Raw genomic sequence first — 13,565 nt, forward strand, 5'->3', positions numbered from 1 at the left:
ACATCCCATATCTATCTCCCCCAAAATCTCAAGGAAGTATTCAGTCGTCCATAAGGCTCGAGAACAAGCTCGACATGACGATGATCTACACTACATAGAGTAAGTCTCTTGCTGTAGTAACTCCAAATCGGGACCGAGCAATGCCTTTAAAAAAAAAAAAAGGCCTCAAACCAAGGAGCCACAGCAAGTACTTTGCTCCCAACATGAGGTGCGAACCAGGGTTCGAGTTCTGGCCGCTGCTGTGATGATGGTCATATAGATGGCGGGGGGTATGGTGAATGTGTGGTGTAATTGTGGGATGGAAGGATATGAGGTTGAGCTGTGGATGATAGGGTCGAGAGAGAGAGGTGTTGCTTCAGAAGTGATCACTCGTAGCTATGGCTGACTAAACTTTTGAGTGTTTCTAAACACGCTAGGACTCGCCAAGAGCGAAAATAGCTAGACCTGTTTCGTGTTGGCCAAGCCTGTTGCTAAGACCTTACGCTCACTGTTTTACGTCAAGAAATGCTTCGGATTCATCAACTGTCTCCTACATAAGACAATCCTTTTTCTTCACTATCGTGGTCACCACCAGCCTTCACACTTGCACCGCAGTTTCATTATCATCAGCACACTTCAATTCCAGACTGTTGCCAGGTCTATAAAAGAAAAATCCCAATATATAAGTACCAAACCACCCTAGCAGACTATACTCCAGAACCAAAGAGAAAGGAAAGGAAAGAAAAAAAACAGCCCCAAAGAGAAACTCGTCACAAGAAAAAAGAAAGACCTTTCATATCTATACATGATACATGATCCAGCAGAACTCCTCCAGCCACCAACAGCCAGCGCAGCCCCTCTAGTTCCTCCTCTTTCCACCGCCATACTTAACCTTCGAGTTCCTCGTCACTGGCACAGCCTTCCCCTTCTTACCCCCCTTCTTGGCCCCCGCACTCTGCTTCCTCTGCGCCTTCTTACCCCCCTTCTTCACCCCGGCACTCTGCTTCCTCTGCCCCTTACTCCCGCCCTTCTTCTTGTTCGCCCCCTTCCGGCCACTCTTGACCCTCGTGTTCTTCCCCCCACTGCCCCTCTGCTTTCTGCCGCCCATCCCCTGCTGCTGCTGCATCCCCTGCGGTGGCATTGACGGATCGGGTGCTGTAAAGCCACCCGCCGCGGCGCCCACAGCGCCAGCAGCAGTACCGACGGCGTCGGCGACCCCAGCAGCTCCAGTGGTAGCGTCGGTGACAGCGGCAGCGGCGTCGGTGCCCGCGGTAGCGAGCTCGTCGGTGGCGCCGAGGGCGGCGTCGGCGGTGCCGGCTGCGCTGGCGAGGGCGCCGGTTGCGGCGCCCGCAGCGGGGGGTACGGCGGCGTGCACGCTGACGGCGAGGGCCGCGAGGAGGAGGGCGAGGTAGTTGCGGGTGTACATGTTTGGTTTTGGGTATTAAAACGAGTGTGGATGTAGTTGGTATAAGTGGAGTAAGCTGAAAGGAATAAAAAATAAAAAAAGACTAGCTTTTTGTGGAAATGAACTGAAAAGAATGGAAATGTCTAGAGCACAGCTCGAAGAGACTATTGGTTGGCAGGGAAGGGAAGGAAAGGAATGTGATGAAGGCTGATGATGAGGGAGTACTTGGGGGGAGGAATGCTACGCTGTTATATATCCCTCCTTGGCCGCTCTACCGGGCAATTACTGTGCACCGCATACTAGCTAGCATGTCATACCTACCTCCCCTCTCCCCCCTTTTCCACTGTGCATGTACTACTACTGCTAATACTAGCTACTAAAGCACCCACCGCGGTCAGGACTACGTACCTGATCTGCTTGCTCTACACCGGCGTGAAGTAGCTAGCAGCACCATATGCATGTGTACGTATATACGGAGACACTTAAAACAGCGGCGTTATTCATGCTCCTGTTCTACGGTGTGAATGTACTGCGGCGTCGACGCGGCACACGAGCCGCACTTTACCGGTGGGCGAGATCATTACCCCTTCTGTGTGGCGAGTGCGCACGTGCGTGTGTGTGGCGAGTGCGGTGGCGCTAGTGCTGATACGTAGAGGCACAGTTTCGATTGGTCAATGGGATATCGGGGGATTGTCCTAGGCCTGCTTACTATTTTGCGTGCGGGAGATCGACCTTGGAAGGAAGGGGAAGAAGGATTGGCCAGTTTCTTACCGTGTTAAGCGATAACTAATCTACTTGGTCGCCCTGAACTTTCCAACTCCTTTTTTTGGGTTGTTACAATTAACTGATCGACGTTAGAGTTAACAACAGTAGCTAGAGAACGCTAGCTCTACACATCAACAGACCATACGTTCCCCACGGCCAGCTACTACTAAGACCTCACACTCCTGATGCCCAATCTACTAATACTCACTGCCACCCACTCCAAAGCCCAACATCAGGCTCAGACTGGCTTACCTACTCCACGGCGGGGGGGAGGGGGTATATGAAGTATTTAAAGGCGGGTGTGCAGATATGCCGTCCCACTTTCTTCTTTCTGCACTTTTTCTTTAGTGCTGATCCGGTGAGGGTGGTTGGCGGTGTGATGGGACGGGCCGGGGCACAGCTGCATATATGGTTTCACGAAAGGAAGGTTTCTGGAATAGTTGACTGTTTCACCTAGTAGATAGTACTCTATACCAGACCTGCAATGCAGCCAGTCTCTACTGCATTGTCCAGATCTAGATCTAGATCTAGGCAGGCCGCATGAGAATCGCAATCACAATCACAATCACAAAAAAGACAAACTCAAATCAAGCTCCAATGTATAAAAATTTTCATAATCACATTCAACATCTCTAACCGTGCTATCGCTCCCGTCCGTCCCAACCCCCCCCCCCCCCCCCCTCGTTACATGCCTAAACTTCTATCCACAAACATGCGACGAAAACAAAACCATGCCCCATCCCAAAAGAAGAAAGAAAGACAAAAACCCAACCCCCTAAATCAAAAAAGAGAAAAGGAAAAAAAAGAATCCAACATCTAGTAAGCCGGCGCCTCCTCAGCCGCAGGAGCCTCCGCCGCATCCGCAGCCGGGGGCATCTCCGCAGCCGGAGGAGGAGGTGGTGGCGGCGGCACACCCGCACCCATCTGTCCCTTCGGGCCCTTCATACCCCTCTGACCACCGCGTCCACCGCGTCCACCGGGAGGCCCAGCACGGCCCGGGCGGCGCCTGGGGCCACCGCGGCCCTTCCCACCCTTCCCACCCTTCCCACCCTTCCCACCCTTCCCGGGTCTTCCGGCACGAGGTCTCCCCATCCCGCCGCGTCCCTTTCCTGGCCGGCCGCCCTTCTTCACAGCGCGGACGCCGCCGCGTCTGGGTCTGCCGGCGGCGGCTCTGGGGGGGCGCTTGCCGGGCGCGGCGAGGGGCATGGCCCAGCGGGCGGCGAGCATAGGGCCGCCGCTGGTGACGTCGCGGGGTACTTTGGCGGGCGCGGAGTCGTCGTTGTCGCCGAAGGAGACGCTGACGCTGCCGGCGGAGGCGGTGACGGCGAGGACGGCCATGAGGAGGGCGATGAGCTTTGGGGTGTACATTTTGGTTTGCGTGGGTTTTGTTTGTTTGTTTGGCTTGTGGGATAAAAGTTGAGGTGGAAGGTAAAAGGTGGAGGTGAAGGAATGAATGTGGTACTAGCTAGCTGGATAGTTGGATTGTGGTATAAAAAAAAAGAATGTATGAGTCTCTGCAAGCACAGCTGCGAGATCTGGAATGGAAAGGAAAGGAAAGTAGTTGGAAGGAGTGTAGTGAGTGAGTGAATGACTGGAGAAGGGAAGGACAGATGGGGGCAGCAGGTCGTGATAGTTATACGCCGACGAGCTGCTTGACCGGTGCTACGGAAACTGGTGATTCCGTGATGCTATTACTGTGCTGGCGATAATACCGCTGCGGAGATCGGGATGACGGACTGTCATGATGCCATCTATCGTATCGTATCGTATCGTCAAGCCCATACCACCCCATCTCGTACCGTGCATACCGAGCAAGACAGCCAGGACCACGGCCCCCAATTGACCGGTGCAGACAGATACATGTAGCTATAGTGCATACACACGCACGTGGAGCAGGCCGCAGCTATAGGATGCAGCACTATTAATCAATCCAATGAACCTTTTTTTCCCCTCGTTTCTCCGCTGGCGGTGAGTGTCAGTGATAAAGATAGCACTTCACGTAACTGTGCCGCCTCTCTCGCTCACTCACTCACACCGGGCCGGTTACGAACTGGAGGTTAGCGAGGAGCGTACCGGGGATGCGTGCAGTTGTTAACCCCACGTTTGGCCGTGGCACGGTGGTTGGTTGGTGGCGTCCGGTGGTGGTGGGGCTGTGGTTGGGTGGGTGGACTGGGGCCAGGGATGGGGAGGTGGAGGTGGGATCTGATTAGATTAGATTTTGATGCTTGGCGGGACGGACGGGGTTGGAAAAGATGAGGCGCGATGAGGGAGATGGGAGAGTGGTCGCGAGGTAGAGAACGGGGCACATGTAAGCGTGTTATTCTTTTGTTGCATAGAGTAGAGCAGATCAGTCCTTATGCTTGTGACGCTTCGGGTCACGTGCAGTCATCGAGTGTCACTCGATTTTGTGTGTCTTGGCGAGGACTGTAACTGGGGATAATGGGGTTAATTGTTGTAGATATTGGCTTTGAGAGTAGCTGAGATGTGTGGAGGCACACCGCGGAAACTTAAGTCTCTGTGAAGCGACGTTGGTACTCTTGTTACTCAAGTCATGGCGGTTTGGTTCGAGAAGGTGCACATTCATGCTACGAAAGACAACCTACACTCCAAGACGAAGCTGGCAGCGATCCGGGAAAACTTTACTTACGGATTCGACTCGAGTGGTTTGAACTCTCACTTAATAATTCCAACGCTTTAGCCCAAACCAGGTGTAAAGGCCTTGAAATCGGCCATCTTGGTACATGACTAAGCAGAATCTGCGGCCTGCGTTGCAAGCTTGGCGGATACCGCGGGCATGGACACGTATGCAAGGCGGGCACATTCTAGACTTCGCTTTGGGTTCCTTTCCTCACTCTACAGTTATCAACATCATGTCTACCATACAGCCATCCTCGATCGGTTAGGATTCATAAAACGGCCAAACATTTCTTGCTACAGTACATGCAGTGCTCTCGTACTACATGTTGCTACTCTACAGGACACCCCGACTGTTTCCTAGAAGCTTTGATCTTACATGTGAGTGGGGTCGATAAATGGTTTATGGAAGCTTCTCTCTGACATTCCTTGCTAGGGTCTACAATATCCAGATCTCACAACACCGAACCACCGCCGGCCGCCTCCATAAGCCCGCACGCACAAGCTGCCATCTATGCATATTCGCGTGGCATTTATCCGGGCTATATTGTGTGTGTCTATTCCTGGATCGATGTCCGCTCTGGTGGGGGCGAGGCGGGCATAGCTGGGAAGGAACGCATAGCTGATGTAAGCTGTCCACTATTCTAGCCTCTTTCGTGGGGGCCAAGAGCCACAGCCAAGACCTAATGACTGAAAGGATTTGCTAGCACCAGCCACCTATTCGGCCCCCACGAAAAAACACCAGACGGATTACCTATGGGCACTCTCGAAAAAGAACAACAACCTCCAGCACGCATACTGCAGCAGACCGGTTGGACTACACACAACGCCTGGTAGGGCGTAGATGGGTAACATCTAAAGCGATGAGGCCTTACTTTGACCTTGCATCCGCATATACCGTGGTGTTACCTCATATCATGCAGTCACGGTCATCTACCGCCTTACCACTTATGCTTCTCCAGTGTTATCCGGGATGGGATTTTGGGAAATGCGCTCGCCAGAACAAGAGATTTTTCTAGAATGGAAGCACATCGGATTTCTTTTATTGATCCACCGACGCCCGTTGATCATGAGTTGGTCTGTCAAGCGCTGCTAGTTAAAGCGAGGTGTAATCCGAGTGATATCGCATGCTTCCAACACCGGCAGGGTACATACAAACCTAACCCTGACAACGGATATGCGCCTAACCTTTGAATTTACCCTGTGGCCAGCCTTAACAATAAACCGCACACTCTCTTTAGCGGGGGCCGATCGGGTGCGTGCTTGTCTCCGCTTGGAGTATGCGGAATCCCGCTAATATAACTCTGTGATGGAAAGGATAGGCCGACTGCAATTTCAATACAATCTCTTGGGATATACAGTACAGTCTAGCTATAAGGATTTGATATGGAGTTGTGAAAACTTTGGTTCCATAAATACTCTTAGAGTGCATCCACCGGCCTGGTAGGGAGCGCCCGTGCACTTCACAAAAAAATCTCTATCGGGACCGAAGATACATATCCTTCTGAACCCAGAGGCCGAATCCTTATAACGATATTATGCTGTATGTGTCTACAGCAAATCCTGTTCAAAGGTCCTCTCTCCTCGCAGTTCGAAAATAACAGCATCGGTGGCGCGTTGTGCGTTGTGCGCGCACCTCCACACCGGCCCGCACCTCCACACCGGCCCGCAAAGGCCGCGCGTCCCTAACCCTCGTTTTCAAAACCCTTGCCACACACACGCCAACTGTGCCTTCTGTCTTGTTACGACCGAAATAAGCACTGAATGCATGCGGCTCTTCGGATCTTCTTTCGAGAGCCTCATCACCGTTGTATGCACGTATATGTCATCTCGGTGGTGCATAACCGGGTGACGTGGGGGCCTATGCGTTGAGGGCTTTGGTAAGTACTCTTGTCCGGGCATGGGGAATGGTACATGGTGATGAGAGTGATTGATTTGCTAACATGGTAGTGTTTTTGGTCTTGCCAGTAGAAGAGAGTATGCGCCTTTGGCTCGAATCTATACATAGTTGCAGAGATTTCTACGGCTAGTATTTGGTAGTCTGGACGATAAACCATGAAGATAGGCCACGCCTGGGGACCCGCAATGTTAATGGCACTCGTCAAAAAATGACGCCACAATATTGATAATATATTTCGCCATAGATACGCATCCATGCAATACTCCACCAGCTACATATATTAACGTCTACCCCACATGTCTTAGAATAGTACACGAGTTGATCTGCGCACAGCCCAATTACAGCCTGGCATAGTTTCTCTTCTAGCGGAACAACGGCGCATGAATATTGTGCTGCTGAACAAAATGTGATATTACGTGGCCGGCTCGGCGAGTGTTTTGGAGGGCCGGTACGGGATCAGGAGGATTTAGTTATTGGAGGCTTGCTGATGGAATGACTGTTTAGTGTCGGCCTTTGGTAATTGCTTAAACCGTGAGTATCAAAAATGATTGGAGAGATTGGGCTAACTTTCATTCGCGTGCATAGATCCGGATACCGGATATCAAACCCAAGACCCAAATAGATCTATGCCTTTCAATCAGCACCACCTCCATGTTATTAGGACACTATCTGCGTTACAGAGGCGTGACAGGACCATGCCCAGCCGGTGGATAGGCAGGAAGATCGACTCCGTCGATACCGATGCATCAAGAAACACCATGCCCGGGCACACTCACAAGGCATCACGGAGTCTTTCACCATGCCGCCGCCGTCGCCGTCGCACCCCTTAGCTACACCACGGACGTTATTCCGAACTCCATCTATCACTCTAGCACATTTCACAACGAAAAGAAGATGTATATAACATCCCCATTCACCACTCACCAACCACTTCCTCTCACCACTCACCACACTCATTCACACCATTCCATCCAGTCTCTTAAGCAGTGCTTGAGACCTCCCCTTCTTTTCTTTTCTTTCATTTTTTTTTTACATATCCAACGTCTACAAGCAGCGCTTTAGACCCCACACTCCTTCATTTATTTTTTACCTTTTACTACACCCCCCACACATACACAACCACCATGCACACCCAAACCCTCCTCGTCGGCCTCGTTGCCGCCCTTGCCATGACCGTCTCCGCAGCCCCCACTCCCACCGCCTCCTCCTCCGGTACACATCTCTCCGCCCGCTCCCCCCCACCACCCCCAACCGCAACATCCCAGGAATGCCGCAAAGGGGCGGCGGCAGCAGCAACCAACGTCAAAAGGATAAATCTCGAAAGGACAAACGATCCCCCGGCGAGGAAGAGTTCGAGATAATCGACGGCAACGAGCTTAATGACAGCGATGATATCGTGCCACCGCCGAAGATGAGGAGGAGGAGTCCCGGTGGTGGTGGGATGGGCGGTGGCGATAAGAAGGGGGGTCATGGAGGACCTGGCGGATCTGGTGGCCCTGGTGGACCTGGTGGATCAGGTGGGCCAGGTGGATCAGGTGGACCGGGCGGGCCGGGCGGGAAAGGGGGACATAAGGGGTCTGGTGGAAGGGTGGTGGCCAGAAGGGTGGACCTGGTGGACACGGTGGATCGGGTGGAAAAGGTGGACCGAAAGGTGGTCAAGGCGGATCTGGTGGACCAGGCGGACCGGGCGGAACTGATGGACCGGGTGCGGGTGGACCAGGTGCAGGAGGACCTGGTGCAGGAGGACCTGGCGCAGGGGGACCTGGCGCAGGAGGACCTGGCGCAGGAGGACCTGGTGCGGGTGGACCTGGCGCAGGAGGACCTGGTGCGGGTGGATCTGGCGCAGGAGGACCTGGCGCAGGAGGACCTGGTGCGGGTGGACCAGGTGCGGGTGGACCAGGTGCAGGAGGACCTGGCGCAGGAGGACCTGGCGCAGGAGGACCTGGTGCAGGAGGATCGGATGGAGCTGATGCAGCAGAGGGACCGGATGGAGCTGAGCCAGCGGGTGGGGCAGGTGGTAGCGATTAAAGGCAGAGTCAGAGACTGATAGATAGATATAGATAAATCTACACGATTATGCTTGAGATTAACTCGAGTTTTTCGATAGTTCTGAAATACATGTATTGATTCTAGAACGCATTCAATGGCAGTGTAGTTTTCTTGGAAAGTGACTTTTATGGCTTTATAAATTGGTAGTGCTTAATTTATAAACGGGAACAGTCTAGAATAACACTTATAATCTAGACCAGTGTAGTCCGAGCTAGGGTCTATAGACAAAGATGCTTTGAGACGTAGTTGACTGTCGTTTCTATCTCACTATCAAACCCCAAAACCCTAGCGAAAACATCATACAAAGTCCTCAGCAAGCCCGCATCACAGCAATCTGTTCACAATCAGCACTTGAGAATCTCGATCTTTGACTCTTGGTAGCGAGTGATATTCTATGATTAGACTACCATCATCATTCTCATCATTCACGGGGATATAAGTGTAATGGAACGCTTGAGTTTATGGGTTTAACTTATCGTTCATTTATTAATTCATAAAAAAAACACTCGAAAGCAAATAAAAAATCAAATCTGATCAACTGCCCATTACCTCAACAAAGGAAAAGTCTGCTGCGCTGTCCATAATTAAGTGTCTCGAACAAAGGAAAAAAAAGGCGATACTCAACATAACACAACACAATTGATCAACCGTCCACAATATTAATTAATGTGCAGAAACAAATTAAGCCCCGCGAGCCAACAACTCTCACCAAACTGCAGAGCATATCAAGCCCGCAGAAAAACTCTCAACTCAAAAGTCCATCTCTCATCTCTCGCGCCCACTCAACCTAGAAGTCCAGCTGCCCACTTCCTCAGCACCCAATCTACAACCCCTGCCCCTGCCCCGATCCCTCCCTCCTCCTCCTCACAACCCCCCTCGCCGGCTCACTCCCCATCTGCAGCACGGGATACGCATAATCCGCCGTACTCCCCTTGACGCCGAGGTCCTTGTCGACACCGCGGTACCGCGCGCCCAGGTTCGGGTCGTTCCAGCGGTACCGCATCTTGCCCAGCGAGTTGAGCGTCTTCTGGTTCGGCGGGGCAGTCAGTGCCGGGAGCGGCGCTCTACTACGGGGGGAGTACACGGCGCTCTGGACGCTGTGGAGACGGCGGCGGCGGTGGTGCTGCTGGTGGAGGGCCGGTTGTGGTGGTGGAAGGGGGGGATCTCGCGGAGGGGTGCGCCGGGGACTGTTGTACCAGGAGCGGAGGAGGTGGTGGGGCGCTGGGGGTCTTGGGGGTGTTGCTGAACATGTTGGGTGGATGGTTGGTGGTTAGTGGGATGGTGGAGTAGTTGGGTATGGCCGGTATGGTATTGTTGGATTGGTTGGTAGTATTCAAGACAGCTGTAAGATACTGATGAATGTTAGAAAATCCGTAGAGCTGGACGAACAAGGACTTATAAATACAACACCCTCACCTCTCCGTAGAATTCAAGCACAAAAAACACATCTTGAAGGTGTCATAGTATTGACGGTGGTGGTGGCTTGAAAGCTATGGCTTGAAAGCTATGGCTTGAAAGCTATGGCTGGTTCGGGGGAGTCTGCTTAGAGCTTTGGTTGCTGAGAGAATCCATGTTGTCGCTGCTCTTGAAAGCTTTCAATGGCTTTGGAGGGTCGGGGTTTCTTTGTTCAAGGCTTCTATGGATTTCAACTGCCAGGCTAGTGGAGGAATACGATGGCAACTGTGACCACAACAGATAAATTGAAAATTGAAAATGTGTTTTTCAACTGTAGAAGTACACCAGTGGCCACCCCACCTCAACTGGAAGAACCAATACTATCCACGCACCTATGTACTATATGAACCAGACGAGTAAATTTCAAAGAAAAAGGTGGGCGAATGGGCTAACAAGGTAGTAGAAACTAGAGGATTTAGTTTCATCACATACAACCCCTACCTCAAGAGAGAAAAGAAAAATAGGGTTCTCGCCCACTCAAAGCACTTAAGTAGATAGAGAGAGGATTGTGAAAAAAGGTACTAAATAACTGACATCACTACCAATTACTCAGAAAATGTATAGGCTCGACCCCGGGTTTGAACCGGGGACCTCTCGCATATTAACTTAGAGTGCGACCCTAAGCGAGAATCATACCACTAGACCAGCCGAGCTTGTACCACTGTCCACACTTAGCGTATAAATTTCTAAAAACGCCAACTAGCCCTCTAGACCCTGTCGGAAGGATTCGTTGAAGTTTACCATGGGTTCTTTGTTTCCGTGGTTGGGTGATCCAGCCCACGACAAGCTCACGACTAAAAATGGCCACTTAATCACTTCGAAAATGGGAGAAATGCTCTTTTAGTCAATATATTAGCAAGTTGAGATACGTTGTATGCAATCTGAGTCTGAGCTTTCAATTTAAACCGAGAACAAACAATCTCATCTAATCTATGAGTCCGCTACGTATACAAATTCCCTAATCGAATCCTTAACGTCGCTTTTTAACGCCTGCAAATGAACTTACCGCCCCGCTGTGTTTCTCCATCAAGGGGATGCCGTACACTGAACTAGTACATATGGCTCTAGCAGCCTTAATCCCCCCCATACCCCAACCACTCTTGATTATCAGAAGCATCGTCATAGTAAATGTGCTCATCCTGACGTCGATGACCCTCATATCTATCATAATGGTGTGGCTTTGCACGATTCAGAGAATCCAATTCGTCCTGTAAGTCATCACAATCTTTATTTAGATCAATGATCAAAATATTCAACTTATCGTGTTCTCTCGCGATACTTTGATATTCCCTTGTACCCTTTCTGTATGATCTAGCTTGGCGAGCTAGGAGATCGCGCCTAACCTCCTTGGCGATTATTTCGTCGTGGACCTTCAGGAGGCGCGCCTCCACTCTTCGGATTTTTTGTCTGAGTGTGCTGGTCATTGTTTTTGGCGTTGGTGTTAAAAGTTAAAGTTGGCTTTGTGTTGTTTAATTTGTTTGATGTAGATATGATATGATACTAGTGTAAAAGATTATACCTACGATTTAAGTATTAGCCTTCGTTTGTTGATATTGTTTTCAAAATGACGAGGGGGATAGGGACATACAAGCTTCGAACTTCAAGTCGAATAGATACTCTGATTTTTCAAAGACTGTGTATTTCAACTCCAAAGTTTGCAGACGGGAAGAGCTGGCATCAATAACCGTTTTCCGTTAGTTATCAGCACCTTGTATTATTGAATTGGTCAATTACTCACCTTTGTCGGACAAAATGAGGAATATACCTAATTCTATTTGCTATTCGTTACTTCGATGGACAGAAGACTTTGTGGGAATTATGCCTATGATGCGGGAAACTGGACGACACGAAGCGCAAAATACAGATGTACTGGAGCTACAAGACAGGTTGGCAGGAGATACGTGTCAATAATATTCATATGAGAGAACCAGATGGCACTCATACTTTGATAGTCTTCGTGGCTGGTTTTTTTATATGCGAATGAGCTTTAATTCTGTGCAATTGCAACTAAAACAGGTTAGCATTATAATGGTTTTCAGTTACCTTAACACGCAATCATTGAAGAAAACTAGAATCACTATATTCAAGGCCTAATGCCCCGAATATGGTCGCTTTTAAACAGAGAGCTTGATTTTATTTGTGGACACACGATGTCACTCGGTAGGGACGCTGTCGAAGCTTTCTATTCGTTAGACATATAAGGTGATATTGCGTAGACAGGGTACATGATTCACATGTGGTTGAGAATGCTTCGTCATCAGCGTGGTGGAACAAATGCGTCACCTCAAAGCCAACGACACCTCTCCATCTCACCAGCCATCGGTGCTATTTCCTTTACCCATGACCATGTTAAGAATACTTCAGAGAAATCAAGCAACAGTGAGAGAAAAAGTTCTCTACTCCTCACCACCCATCTTTCCCTCCTCACTCCCATCCCCCTCCCCCTCTGATTTCTCCGAATAATCTTGATCCGGAGAAGCACCCTTCTTACAATTTTCCAATACCCACTGACGCATTTCTTCCTTTGTCAGCATTGGATAGCTGTCCATCTTCTTCCAAGCCCCCAACGAGTCCCCACCCTCATTGATTGTCTGGATCATTTCCTCAATCGCCTCGATGGGACGGAAGTATTCCTGGTTAGGTTCATCGGGGAAGGGGACTGTATTGTCCCGCGTGAAGAGTCTGATGAGATTCAATCCGAGCAGATCGATCACTAGAGGTGTAGGAGAACCCAGAGTAGAAGCAGGTTCGTTCATTTCCATCGTCATCGGTTCTTCCGCAACGTTAATCATTTCGGTGTCTTCTTCCGTCGATTTGAGGTCGCTTTCTTTCACCATAGATGAGTAGTAATCGAAAGTATCAGGTAACAACCTTCTATCCATCATTAGCTGGTATTTGGCTGAGATGTTCCATCAGATACAAACTTTTAGATTAAGATCAGCTCTTAGGAAAGTCGTTCGGCGATGATTTTGAAAGTTCTTATGAAAGGAGCAGACACAAGCACAGGTTGATGCAATGAAGACGCCTCGAGGTTGAGTGGAAACAGACAGAGCTAATAAGACTTACATAATACTTTAGTACGCCAGGGATTATCTAAATCAATTCTATAGTGGTTGGAAAAGCCCTAAATTTTTAATTTATTTTCCTATTTAGGTTGGCCGCATATGACCGTCACTGTCTATAAAGCCCTCTTTTCAGTACCTTACCGGAGGGAGTTTACGTCACCTCGTGTTAGGCGGATAGTACTGCACATATACATTCACATTATATATTTCGATCACGAGCTTTGACACACTCAATTTTTAGAGAATATAAAAATTTTCTAGAATTCTTCGATCAAGCAACGTAAGGGCGCGATAATCAATTATTGCTTGTCTA

At 50.0% G+C, this 13,565-nt stretch overlaps 6 protein-coding genes across 6 annotated transcripts; 2 read left to right on the plus strand and 4 right to left on the minus strand.

The window, feature by feature from the left end:
* Window positions 1-838: 838 nt before the first annotated feature.
* On the minus strand, window positions 839-1,405 carry LAJ45_08448 (uncharacterized protein; the record flags this gene model as incomplete). Its single annotated transcript, XM_046117998.1, has 1 exon — window positions 839-1,405. One exon carries the CDS (start codon window positions 1,403-1,405, stop codon window positions 839-841), a length of 567 nt encoding a protein of 188 aa, XP_045968924.1.
* Window positions 1,406-2,965: 1,560 nt separating this feature from the next.
* Window positions 2,966-3,517, minus strand: LAJ45_08449 (uncharacterized protein; the record flags this gene model as incomplete). The annotated part of the gene is made up of 1 exon (XM_046117999.1): window positions 2,966-3,517. One exon carries the CDS (start codon window positions 3,515-3,517, stop codon window positions 2,966-2,968), a length of 552 nt encoding a protein of 183 aa, XP_045968925.1.
* A 1,592-nt stretch (window positions 3,518-5,109) lies between these two features.
* Window positions 5,110-5,802, plus strand: LAJ45_08450 (uncharacterized protein; the record flags this gene model as incomplete). Its single annotated transcript, XM_046118000.1, has 3 exons — window positions 5,110-5,164; window positions 5,220-5,410; window positions 5,497-5,802. The coding sequence occupies 3 exons, from the start codon at window positions 5,110-5,112 to the stop codon at window positions 5,800-5,802; spliced, it is 552 nt and encodes a 183-aa protein (XP_045968926.1).
* Window positions 5,803-7,807: 2,005 nt separating this feature from the next.
* On the plus strand, window positions 7,808-8,730 carry LAJ45_08451 (uncharacterized protein; the record flags this gene model as incomplete). Its single annotated transcript, XM_046118001.1, has 2 exons — window positions 7,808-7,895; window positions 7,949-8,730. 2 exons carry the CDS (start codon window positions 7,808-7,810, stop codon window positions 8,728-8,730), a joined length of 870 nt encoding a protein of 289 aa, XP_045968927.1.
* An 825-nt stretch (window positions 8,731-9,555) lies between these two features.
* LAJ45_08452 (uncharacterized protein) lies at window positions 9,556-9,982 on the minus strand (the record flags this gene model as incomplete). The annotated part of the gene is made up of 2 exons (XM_046118002.1): window positions 9,556-9,759; window positions 9,815-9,982. The coding sequence occupies 2 exons, from the start codon at window positions 9,980-9,982 to the stop codon at window positions 9,556-9,558; spliced, it is 372 nt and encodes a 123-aa protein (XP_045968928.1).
* A 2,601-nt stretch (window positions 9,983-12,583) lies between these two features.
* On the minus strand, window positions 12,584-13,024 carry LAJ45_08453 (uncharacterized protein; the record flags this gene model as incomplete). Its single annotated transcript, XM_046118003.1, has 1 exon — window positions 12,584-13,024. One exon carries the CDS (start codon window positions 13,022-13,024, stop codon window positions 12,584-12,586), a length of 441 nt encoding a protein of 146 aa, XP_045968929.1.
* Between the last annotated feature and the right edge of the window lie 541 nt (window positions 13,025-13,565).

Source organism: Morchella importuna (genome assembly GCF_003444635.1).
Source record: "Morchella importuna strain M04M26 chromosome Unknown Morimp01GS029, whole genome shotgun sequence".
NCBI lineage: Eukaryota > Fungi > Ascomycota > Pezizomycetes > Pezizales > Morchellaceae > Morchella > Morchella importuna.